At 40.2% G+C, this 12,682-nt stretch overlaps 1 protein-coding gene across 2 annotated transcripts; it reads left to right on the top strand.

The window, feature by feature from the left end:
• The first annotated feature begins 73 nt into the window (after positions 1-73).
• LOC127648340 (transcription factor AP-2-delta-like) lies at positions 74-6,309 on the top strand. 2 transcript variants are annotated; one of them, XM_052132997.1, is made up of 6 exons: positions 74-170; positions 853-887; positions 1,598-1,772; positions 3,670-3,860; positions 3,977-4,106; positions 4,283-6,309. In XM_052132997.1, exons 1-6 carry the CDS (start codon positions 121-123, stop codon positions 4,434-4,436), a joined length of 735 nt encoding a protein of 244 aa, XP_051988957.1. In that variant the 5' UTR covers positions 74-120; the 3' UTR covers positions 4,437-6,309. The 2 variants fall into 2 exon arrangements, with proteins under 2 accessions (XP_051988957.1, XP_051988958.1); XM_052132998.1 differs by lacking the exon at positions 74-170 and adding an exon at positions 550-632.
• The last annotated feature ends 6,373 nt before the right edge of the window (positions 6,310-12,682 follow it).

Genomic DNA, 12,682 nt, shown 5'->3' with positions numbered 1-12,682 from the left:
GTCCGCGGTTCTCTGATTGGTGGATCTTTCTCTGCTGCACCATGGGTAATGTAGTTGTTCGCCAGTAACTCCGCTATTAAATACGATTTTTAAACAAAGCAGTTTAACCAACGCGGACTAATGGCTTCAACAGAAGCATATGCAGTCGACGAAAAACCTCTGAGCTCACGGTAAGTCTGTCTATATAGGTTTATAATTCATTGTTAAAAATCTATCCGTCTATTGAAAAAATAAATAAATGTTTTTAACGGTATACTTACAAGGAGACTTTGAATGGATGTCTATGGAGTAGATGCTTCATTACGCTGAATAAAGTGCTTTTGTGAGGAAACACCTCATAAATTAATGAATTCCCCGCCTGCCCTCTGATCTTCAACATGTTTCACTCTAAAGCAGCCTTTTGAAGTTAACTATATGTGGAGTTTACTACGATAAAATTGCTATTTTATAAGAGGAGACACTGACAATTGCGCGACAGGGATGTGTCGGTTTACGGCTATCCCAATTCATTTGTATGGTTTCCGCAAACGGTGATGTACTGTCGTAACACGCTATTTGAGTGTGTTTGTAAACACGCCGATGTTGTTGTGATCTAGCAAGCAGCCAAAACTCCCGCGGCAACATATGGGAAGGTACATATGCATTTGTTTTTCACTCCGAAACGAAATTATGGTTAAAATAAATACATTTAAAGGACGATGTTAAATATTGACACCAAAGTGCAGATGTTGCTCACCAAGTTTTCTATGGCATTACATTGCCTTTGTACATGAAGCTGCTCTTCTTAGATTTGGTAGATTTGAAAAAAGCTGAATTACTAATTCCCTAACATTATTTTCTGTGACTTTACAGCATGTCTCTTGAAACGGGCACAGAGAGCAAAACTGGTAGGTTGTTTCATTCATTCATTTACTTGTTGCACACAAATCTGAATTAATTCTTGTCTCTACATTGAGCATGCATTTACACAAAAGTGGGAAATGGCAAGACATTATTGTATTTATTATACCGTAATTGGTTTATTGCAAAAAAATGTACACATTCTATTAATGTAAACTCTGCAACCAAAAAAAAGTAATATCCTCTCACTTTAAACTGCTTTTATTTTCAGGAAGCTTAAAATGTGTAAAATATTATATGAACATAAAAAGATTCATAAATTCAAAAATAGTTGATGGTATTTATTAATACAATAGTAGCCTAAACACTTTAAAATCATTATTTATTACAACACAGTTTCAATACACAAAGTATAATAGTTTTCTTCTAAAAAGGTAACTAAATGATACTAACGTTTTTGTCCAAATACCTCCATTAATGTTACTACTGTGAAATTGTAACACATTATATTAACGGTGGGTGATTGTGTAAAGCTTGATAACTGCACCTTCTAAGGGACTGATGTTGATTTCCTAGATCGATTTGGCTGAGAGTATAATGTTTCCATCACCATAATGTGAAAGAATATTTTTTATAATATCGATATTGGTCTGCAAATGTCGATACAATATCACAAGGAAAAATATCACGATATATCAGTATTTTTTTCCCACCTCTTCTCTTTATCCTTGTGACTTGTTTTTTTTTGTTTTCAAAGGGTCTGCTGACTCCCAGATCAATCCACACTCCAACACATCCTCCGCTACAGACACACCGATCACAAATGCTCCTACAGATACACAGAACAATAACACCACCATAGACACATGCACCTCCATCTTCAAGGAAGTGGAAAGTATCCTGCCCTTGTCATGTGGACACAAAAAACGAAGGTGTAGTTTTCATTCAAATAGATTGCATTGATTATTTCATGGACTGTTTTCATAGGTGTTTTTATATCCATACATTGTAATGGGGTCAAAGTTCAACCTCCCAGAAATAATCAACACTGCTATAATCCATGTCTTCTGAAGCGGTACAAATTCAGGTGGTTGGTGCGCTATGTTTGGGCCCAAGTGGTTTTGGCAAAATTGCAAGCACAAAGCGTTAATGCACCGGGTCAAGTGCTAATATAATTCTGAGGTTGTTCTCCGATTATGTCTCACTTCATTCCCTGTCAAGCACCAGCGATATAAACAACATGCCCATTCGGACAGGATAGGATTTCTAAACAACATTTGAGTATTATCCTCTGACATCTGAGATTTAAAGTAGGACTCCAGATCTCCGTGTTTGTTACAGAGGTGGGAGTGTCTGTTTTCTAGATGGGGCGTTACAGAAGGTTGAACACATTCAATTAATTTAAGTGATAAAATTAACCTTTTAAATGTATCTGTTTAAATTTAAAATCACTAAAGATTTTGAATGTATTGATTTACATTATAAATTACTTCACATGAGTTTATAGAAGTAACTGCCTGTAATAATAAACCCACTGAAATGTAAACTTATGTAGCTGAGATGAGAAATGTTACCCGATGCTGATATTAAAGTGGACAGTCTTTTTTGCAATCCTTGTTAATTAAATTTTCTTCATCTATATTGAAGGGCGCGCAGCTGACAGTAGATTGTCGAGCATTAGTGCAATCTTAATGGTAGTTTATGTAGGCCAATGCTTTTGAACCGTTCAGTATTAGCAGTCACATGTGGACAGGATTCGATTTCTTCGAGGATCATTAAATTGGCTGAAAAACAGTCGATAATTTGCTCTGGAATATTTTTACAGCAGTTGTGAGAGAAAAACACAGACTTGTCAGATTCGGATGGGATTAAAATTACAAAGAACGTCTGAAACATGAATTACTACTATGAAAAACTATTCCCGTAGGAATACGGCTAAAGACAGCACATTCGTTAGAAGCTAGGGCTGTATGCGGGGCCCTGGGTAGTTCAGCGAGTATTGTGAGTATCGGGAAAATGCATCATATTTGTTCCCGGACAATGAAATACCCGACCGGTAGAGAATGCACAGAACAACACAGATTTTAATTTTACTTAATTTTTTTCCAGTTTAATTTGAATTGTTAGTAAAAATAAATAAAAATGGCTTTATTTTGAAGGCTTAACCCTAACCCTGCTTAACGAAAATGACCCCATAGTACCACCTAGCATCCAACCAGCGGTAATCCCAGTTTCCTGTGGAGTTTTGTTTTTTCTGCGACCAACTGACCATCAAAACTTGGTCGACCAAGACTCTTCTCATCGACTAAGGTTTGGTCGACTATTAGGGGCAGTCCTAGTTTATTTGCCATGAGACGTCTCTGACAATCAATGTACCCCTCAAAACCACAACATGATCGATCTCGAAATTAAAACTAAGCTCTCTCTTTGACACATTTGTGTTTAGTTGTCAGGTAATTGTCACTGGATTTCGAATTAAGCGATCGTTTTCACAATCGATCATTGCTGCCACGTCCGAGTGCTCGTGCCCATCCCTAGTACATACACCCACATATAGTGCAAACACTCCCACCCATACCCACTTGCACTGACATGAAAACGGCCCTTAGAATTAGCTCTCTCGCAAAAATGGCGTAAGACAAACTGTTGCCACAAAGCCCTAGAATGTCATTGTATGGAGTAGCCATGATTTGTCATCACTGAAATTAATGGAGTAACCAAATTCTGGGTGTCCACACTCTTTTGACCGTATATGTTCCTGTGGTGTATCTATGCTCATAATGGTGTAACTGTTTAATTTACCATGCGTCGTCTTGTATTTGTATAAAGATATCCAGTGACGGTTGAAGAGGTGAAGCGCAGGGTGGGGCCGCCAGAAAACATGTCTCTCAATTCTCTAGTGGCCTATTTACGGGTGGATAAAACAAAAAATGTCACCCTAAAACAGGATCTCCAGGATGCTGGTATAGACCCAGCACCAAAAACGACAGTCACATCTCTTTGTTCCAGAGTCACTGAGGGTATAGTACACTTCAGCTCAAGTTTGTGTATCTTGCATGTGGAGTACTGTTTAGATGGGGATGACGTGTGAACACTGATGTTACCGCTGTTGACGCCATGTTTGTCTCTGAGGCAGGTGAAGCAGCAGACCTTACTCTAAGCATTGGGAAACTGGCAGTAACCACAATTCCCTTTGATGACATCACCATAGTAGCCCTAGATCATCAGTATCCAGATATTTCCATTGGGAGACTCTATGAATTCAGGTAAGATGGCACTGCCTGTCATGCTTTAACATTTAGCATTCCTCCATCTATAAAGTTTGATGTGCATCACCCATCTTTGGACATAACCACCAAACCTCAATGCCTATACTGCACGCTGAAAGCATTTTGACTTCATATTTATGCTCATGGACGCTTCTCTCCTCTTTGTATAATAGGGAGATGTTGCAGAGTCTAGTGACTGCTGTGAAGGCACACAGTGGTGACTTCGACCTGGCCACCCATGGGATGGGATTCGGGATGCTAGATGTGTACACCGGCATTCTCATGCAAGTAACTGAAAAAGAAATTGAGAACCGTAAAAAAAAGTAGAAAACGATGCTGTTAGTTCATTTTCAGACTGCTTTATTTAGTGTATTTTTTAAAAATGTTTTAGACACCCTTTATTATATTAGGTGTCTTTAACTTTTATGTACTTTTAAGCATTTGCAGCAATGTACGTAATAAGTACATTAGAGGTAGACCGTTAGTTGTTTTTTGGAACTAATGGTTATCGGATAAATCTATGCAGATAATTGTGGATAGTTTTAGTTGTGATTAACCATTATGTGGGGATTTTCTGTATCATTGCCAATTTTCATATTTCTGTCCTCACTTCAAAACATGTTTTATTTTGACTAGATAATCAAAGTGTATTAAATTGAAGTGAGGGCATGGAAATAAAAATGCGACTATATGGAAATGTGCCCTGTCAGCACATACAGTACATTGTGTTTACAACTTCATATCTTGTGAATAATAATAATAATAATAATAAACCTCATTGCTCATTAAACCTCATCTGTTGAAATGTATAACTTGGCAAATACTGCTTAAATATAGAGCATTGTAACTGAGCCAACAAAAAGTCCCGTTTGTGTTTTGGGCTTGAAGTTAAGTCACATTTTCTTATAACTATTGGGATTTTGGTGGAACAATAAACTGCATCTGGGATTTTACTCATTTTGGACTCTTGTAGTGTGGAAGTCAAGGTTGAAATTCCAACCGTTTTAGAGGCGAATGTGCAAAGCAAAATATTACGGATTCACAGATTAAATATACGCTCACGAAGTACTTTATTAGGAACCCCTGTTCACCTACTTATTCATGCGATTATGTAATCAGCCAATGGTGTGTCAGTAACCCTAACCCTGCACTGCATAAAATCTTGCAGATACGGGTCAGGAGCTTCAGTTAATGTTACATTTACATTTATGCATTTGGCAGACGCTTTTATCCAAAGTGACTTACAGAGCACTTATTACAGGGACAATCCCCCCCGGAGCAACCTGGAGTTAAGTGTCTTACTCAAGGACACAATGGTGGTGGCTGTGGGGCTCGAACCAGCAACCCTGCTGATTACCAGATTACAAGTTAGGTGCTTAGACCACCACTCCACTCCATTCTGATGTTCACATCAACCATCAGAATGGGGAAAAATAATCTCAGTGATTTGGACCATAGATGATTGTTGGTATCAGACGGGCTGGTTTGAGTATTTGTGGGATTTTCACACACAACAGTCTCTAGAATTTACTCAGAATGGTGCCAAAAACAAAAAACATCCAGTGAGTGGCAGTTCTGTAGATGGAAACGTCTTGTTGATGAGACGTCAATATTGTTTTTTTTATTGACATTTATTCACTTAACTTACTGTCAGACACACTTAAAGCATGCTATTTTGATTTGATCCCTCCAACACAGAGTCTTTAATGATGTAACTATGGTGTGCAGTAAAATAATTAAGTGTTAAAATACATTCTATACATTCTGAAATGTGATATTTTTCCATCTCAACCATGTGTTGTACACTGGAGACATTTGTTTTTTTTTCCTGCGTTGAAGCTTCCTCTGTAACCTAAACTAAAATGCCAAATTCATCCCTCAATTCTTAACAGAAATGATCACAATGGGAATGACAGAGTTAACATATTGAAGCTGTGACTGCTGAGACTTAAACATTGTTTGTTTAAAAATATGGATAAATAAACCTTACCAGTTACAAATCGCGATTCTTGAGCCGAACGATTTTGAAATCGTCTCCCTGATGAAAAATCAATTATTTTATAAAAACAAAAACACATGTTTATCTTTACGTTTATTCCTTTAATGCATCGCTACCGCAGCCATCAAGCGCTGTTCATTTGAGCTGTTGTGGAGAGTATTTGTCTGTATGACACTGCTTTAATAAATGGTTTAGCTGTAAAAAGGCTCATCAAACTGTTGGATCTGATTGTCTTTTCTGTTCAGAGCTATAGTCTCTCTCTCTCTCTCTCTCTGCCAGTCATCTGGGAGCAGTTTGAACACTGCATAGGATCTCAGGATGCAAATGCAATAACATTGGGACTACAGGTGTATTGCATGCGTGTCATAATTCAATACAGCCCCTGAAATGGTTCTTCAACAAGTTTACTCTTTAGCCTCGGTTTGCATGTTGCGAAATTATCATTATGATAATAGTAATAGCCTGTGATGGTAATATGTTATATTTTATATTCGAAAATTACAAAATTAATTTAAGTTAAAATGATGATATATTGTATATGTTGATTGAATACAAATGAACATAATTCAGCCTTATGCATGGGACCCTTTGCACTAACTGGTCACCTCGCTCTGAGACAACACACTGTCTGGTTAATTGGTAGTTTTTAATGGGTAGTTTTGCACATCCCTAAATTTTACCTGCAAATTATGTTACAGAGTGAAAACAGGGGCGGTCTGGCCATAAGGAGAACTGGGACTTTTCCTGGTGGCCCAGCCATGATACAGTTCTGTGATTATGCAGAAGTGGACAGGGTAATCCATGCCCCTTTTTTCTTCCCTGACAGCACGGGAAGAAATATCTTTATTTTCAAAGATATAGGCGGTATTGACACTACTGATTCGAACCATTCCCTAAAGTCTTCTCCTGCACATCACAAAGACTTTCAATAGGGTTTAGGTCAGGACTCTGTGGTGGCCAATTGATGTGTGAACCTGATTCCTCATGCTCCCTGATCCACTCTCACAATTTGAGCCATTGAATCTTGGCATTGATGACCTGGAATATGCCCATGCTATAAGGGAAGTAAAAATCCATTGATGGGATAACCTGGTCATTCAGGTAGTCAGCTGTCATCGTTTTATTGCTGCTTTACGTTGCTGAGTTTCGACCCGACTAACTGAAACAACCCCAGATCATATCACTGCCTTAACCTTTTTTTTTTTTTTGGCCAGGCAGTATTTAAGGGTGTGTTCACACTTGTAGTTCGGTTCTCTTGGTCCGGACCAAAACAGGAAATGATACATTTAGTCCTGGTTCGTTTAGCGTTCACACTGGCATTTTAACACCGAACCTCAAGATACAAAACCAAAGGCATCAGTGAAAAGTCACAACCTGATTGAGACGGCTTTTATGATGACGTATATCTTTTTGACGGGACTTGCCGATCATCCAAAATAATGCTGGCTGCTGGGCGAAATGCGCTCGTTGGATGTATATATGTATATATGGTGGTATTTTTACCAGCTGAGAACAAACGAAGAGTTAATAAAATGTGTAAATGAGTCAAAACAGTGGCAGGAATGTCTCCGTTGCACACACAAATGAAGATATGCTGCAAGGACGTCTGACGGGCGGTTCTGACACCTGTCCCGAACTGTAACGGGCAACATAGCTCCTATGACTATGAAGAAGCAGGTGTGCTTGAGGTCAGTATTAGGCTAATTACTTCCTGTTTTTGGTCCATTTAGACATCTTTGGTCCATGTTGCATTCATATATCAATCGAACCGCGCCAGAGTTCATTTGGAAGTGGACTGAGACCCACTTTTTAGGCAGTCTCGGTCCGCTTGTTTGGTGCGCATAGTACGCAATAGTTTAACCCTTGACTGCATGACCCAAATAAACAAATGCTTTAAGGGGGTGAAAATGACACTCTTATTGGTTTCTATGGATTTCTTCCAAGAAAAGGCATCCTGTTTATATCTTTATTTTCAAGAATTTAAGAATTAGATCGTTCACAGCGGATTTAATGTTTAATTCATGTTTATTTGTTTACATTTAATGTTTTAAATTCAAAAGATGCAATTCTAAATCCTTTCAAATAATTGCAACGTTTCCTCAACCGACTCTTTCTGAGCCTTTATCACAAACGCATTCAAAACAAAGCATGTTTTGCTAATAGTTAACTTGCTAATATTTTGCTAGCTAGCTGATTTAAAATATCATATCAAATATCTTGATGCCAGTGCTTCAATAGTCTATAAATAAAAGGTTGACTTGACATTGATTCAAGAAATAATTAGACTAGCACTGGCATCAAGTCAACTTTTTATTTATTGAGCACATTTAAAAACAACAGAAATCAAATAATGACCGTCTGATATAAAAACAGATTTGATTTAACGATAAATTAAAACCTTTCAATACATCGTCATGAATTTATCCATTTCAAACTATTCAATGACCTATTCAAAAGCCACAGAATAAACATATTTTTAAAGAAGATTTGAGAATGGCTAATGATGAAGTTGACCTCACATGGAAAGGGAGACTGTTCCAGAGTTTAGGACCAATCACAGAAAAGGCACGGTTCGATCTATAGTGGCAATGAGGAACTCTCAATTTGGGTTGATCAGAAGACCTGAGCGCTCTGGTGGGGGAGTAAGGGTTGAGAAGGTCACTGATATTGGGATGCGAGACCAGATAGTACCTTGTAGACATGAATCACAATATTAAAATCGATCCTGAAGGTCACAGGAAGCCAGTGTAGAGATGGTAAAACCGGGAAATGTGATCTCTCTTTCTTGAGTCGGTTAAAAGCCTAGCTGCCACGTTTTGAACAAGCTGCACGCGGGAAAGTACGTTTACCATGGACAATTACTTTCCATGTAAACAAACGTTTCATCAACTTGCAGGTTTAATTTGCATATCATCAAACGTTTGGATATGTACAGATTCTCCGTATCTTGTGGTCTCGAAGCTGATGCACGTTCTGCACTTTCTTTGTGTTCTGTGCTCTCACGTGTTGGCGTACTGTATATTACACAGATACTTCATGACATTTTGACTCCATCTGACACAGCTGGCTCATGGCTGTATGAGATTCTGTGGTGTCATTCGTTACAATGCACTCGTTTTCCAACCTCCGTTTTTTTCTGGAGAATCAACTGAGATAGACAAAGGCCCACACAAAACTCTCCGTGACTATTTGGCAAGACATGAACATGCACTGCCTTTCTTTCCTGTCGACAGCTTCTGTTAGTCACATCATAATGGTAGTAACAGATGTTCATTGTCAATTTCATAGTTTTGCTGCTCATAAATCAAATACTGGTACACCCCTTCCATTGTGATTCATAACCAGCACAGCCGTTCTGTGTTATCCCTTTTTTGTTGCTTCCAGATAAAGCATGTCAGAACAATACTTCTGGCATTGCTGTCTCTGCCAAGGTAAGCTGAAAACAGTCAGGGGCTGGTGACAACAAATCCCAAGAGCTTTTAGTCAAAGTGACTTACAAATGAGGAACATCTCAGACAATTTGTCATTTTCAAGACATCTAAATTATTATGATTTTTTTTTATTTATTTATTTTGATCAGAAATGTGTTTATCAGATGTAGGTCTTGTTGTGGACCTGCAGGTGGAGACAGCAGCTCAACTTTGTCTTGTGATTTGCATTGCAGATTATTTTCCCACGGCAGCTTGCAATCATTTGTTGCCAAAACAACTTACAAAAAAATGTATATGACATTCTGCACCTTCCATAAAGTGAGTTGACTCTGTACAAAGGTTTTGTAAGATTCCATTGACATTTTGGGATCAGTTTGAGAACATTGTGAAGGATATTTTAAGAAAGGAGAATTAGCAATGAGCCTATCAAACAAATTTATTAAGGTTTTGTATAGATGGATGGAATAAAAGAACAGGTAACGGATGGACGGAATGATAGAGCAGACGGATGGGCAGAATGATAGAGCAGACAGATGGACGGAATGATAGAGCAGGTCGTATGGACAGACGGATGGGCAGAATGATAAAGCAGACGGAGAGCAGACGGATGGGCAGAATGATGGAGCAGACGGATGGGCAGAATGATAGAGCAGACGGATGGACAGAATGATAGAGCAGACGGAGAGCAGACGGATGGACAGAATGATAGAGCAGACGGAGAGCAGATGGATGGACGGAATGATAGAGCAGGTCGTATGGACAGATGGATGGACAGAATGATAAAGCAGACGGATGGACAGAATGATAGAGCAGATGGATGGACAGAATGATAAAGCAGACGGAGAGCAGACGGATGGACAGAATGATGGAGCAGATGGATGGACAGAATGATAAAGCAGACGGAGAGCAGACGGATGGACAGAATGATGGAGCAGATGGATGGACAGAATGATAATGCAGACGGATGGACAGAATGATAGAGCAGACGGAGAGCAGACGGATGGACAGAATGATAGAGCAGACGGATGGACAGAATGATAGAGCAGACGGAGAGCAGACGGATGGACAGAATGATAGCGCAGACGGATGGACAGAATGATAGAGCAGACGGATGGACAGAATGATAGAGCAGACGGATAGACAGACGGATGGACAGAATGATAGAGCAGATGGATGGACAGAATGATAGAGCAGACGGATGGACAGAATGATAGAGCAGATGGATGGACAGAATGATAGAGCAGACGGAGAGCAGATGGATGGACAGAATGATAGAGCAGACGGATAGACAGAATGATAGCGCAGACGGATGGACAGAATGATAGAGCAGACGGATGGACAGAATGATAGAGCAGACGGATAGACAGACGGATGGACAGAATGATAGAGCAGATGGATGGACAGAATGATAGAGCAGATGGATGGACAGAATGATAGAGCAGATGGATGGACAGAATGATAGAGCAGACGGAGAGCAGACGGATGGACAGAATGATAAAGCAGACGGATGGACAGAATGATAAAGCAGACGGATGGACAGAATGATAAAGCAGACGGAGAGCAGACGGATGGACAGAATGATAAAGCAGACGGAGAGCAGACGGATGGACAGAATGATAGAGCAGACGGATGGACAGAATGATAGAGCAGATGGATGGACAGAATGATAAAGCAGACGGAGAGCAGAGGGATGGACAAAATGATAGAGCAGACGGATGGACAGAATGATAGAGCAGACGGATGGACAGAATGATAGAGCAGACGGATGGACAGAATGATAAAGCAGACGGAGAGCAGACGGATGGACAGAATGATAGAGCAGATGGATGGACAGAATGATAAAGCAGACGGAGAGCAGATGGATGGACAGAATGATAAAGCAGACGGAGAGCAGATGGATGGACAGAATGATAAAGCAGACGGAGAGCAGATGGATGGACAGAATGATAAAGCAGACGGAGAGCAGACGGATGGACAATGATAGAGCAGACGGATGGACAGAATGATAGAGCAGACGGATAGACAAAATGATAGAGCAGACGGATGGACAGAATGATAGAGCAGATGGATGGACAGAATGATAAAGCAGACGGAGAGCAGACGGATGGACAGAATGATAGAGCAGATGGATGGACAGAATGATAAAGCAGACGGATGGACAGAATGATAAAGCAGAAGGAGAGCAGACGGATGGACAATGATAGAGCAGATGGATGGACAGAATGATAATGCAGACGGAGAGCAGACGGATGGACAGAATGATGGAGCAGACGGATGGACAGAATGATAAAGCAGACGGAGAGCAGATGGATGGACAGAATGATAGAGCAGATGGATGGACAGAATGATAAAGCAGACGGAGAGCAGACGGATGGACAGAATGATGGAGCAGACGGATGGACAGAATGATAAAGCAGACGGAGAGCAGACGGATGGACAGAATGATAGAGCAGACGGATGGACAGAATGATAGAGCAGACGGAGAGCAGACGGATGGACAGAATGATAGAGCAGATGGATGGACAGAATGATAGAGCAGATGGATGGACAGAATGATAAAGCAGACGGAGAGCAGACGGATGGACAGAATGATAGAGCAGATGGATGGAGCAGACGGATGGACAGAATGATAGAGCAGACGGAGAGCAGACGGATGGACAGAATGATAGAGCAGACGGATGGACAGAATGATAAAGCAGACGGAGAGCAGACGGATGGACAATGATAGAGCAGATGGATGGACAGAATGATAATGCAGACGGAGAGCAGACGGATGGACAATGATAGAGCAGACGGATGGACAATGATAGAGCAGACGGATGGACAGAATGATAGAGCAGATGGATGGACAGAATGATAAAGCAGACGGAGAGCAGACGGATGGACGGAATGATAGAGCAGACGGATGGACGGAATGATAGAGCAGATGGATGGACAGAATGATAACGCAGACGGATGGACAGAATGATAAAGCAGACGGAGAGCAGACGGATGGACAGAATGATAGAGCAGACGGATGGACAGAATGATAGAGCAGACGGATGGACAGAATGATAGAGCAGACGGAGAGCAGACGGATGGACAGAATGATAAAGCAGACGGATGGACAGAATGATAGAGCAGACGGATGGACAGAATGATAA

This window comes from Xyrauchen texanus, chromosome 8, assembly GCF_025860055.1.
Source record: "Xyrauchen texanus isolate HMW12.3.18 chromosome 8, RBS_HiC_50CHRs, whole genome shotgun sequence".
NCBI lineage: Eukaryota > Metazoa > Chordata > Actinopteri > Cypriniformes > Catostomidae > Xyrauchen > Xyrauchen texanus.
Note: the sequence above shows the minus strand (reverse complement) of the source record. Positions and strands in the feature narration are given on the sequence as shown.

Bases quoted from the DNA above. Each gene is read 5' to 3' on its own strand.
- LOC127648340 (XM_052132997.1), top strand. From the start codon at position 121: ATGGCTTCAACAGAAGCATATGCAGTCGACGAAAAACCTCTGAGCTCA. The intron at 888-1,597 runs GTAGGTTGTTTC...TTGTTTTCAAAG, and splicing joins GGGCACAGAGAGCAAAACTG to GGTCTGCTGACTCCCAGATC. The intron at 3,861-3,976 runs GTATAGTACACT...TCTCTGAGGCAG, and splicing joins TTGTTCCAGAGTCACTGAGG to GTGAAGCAGCAGACCTTACT.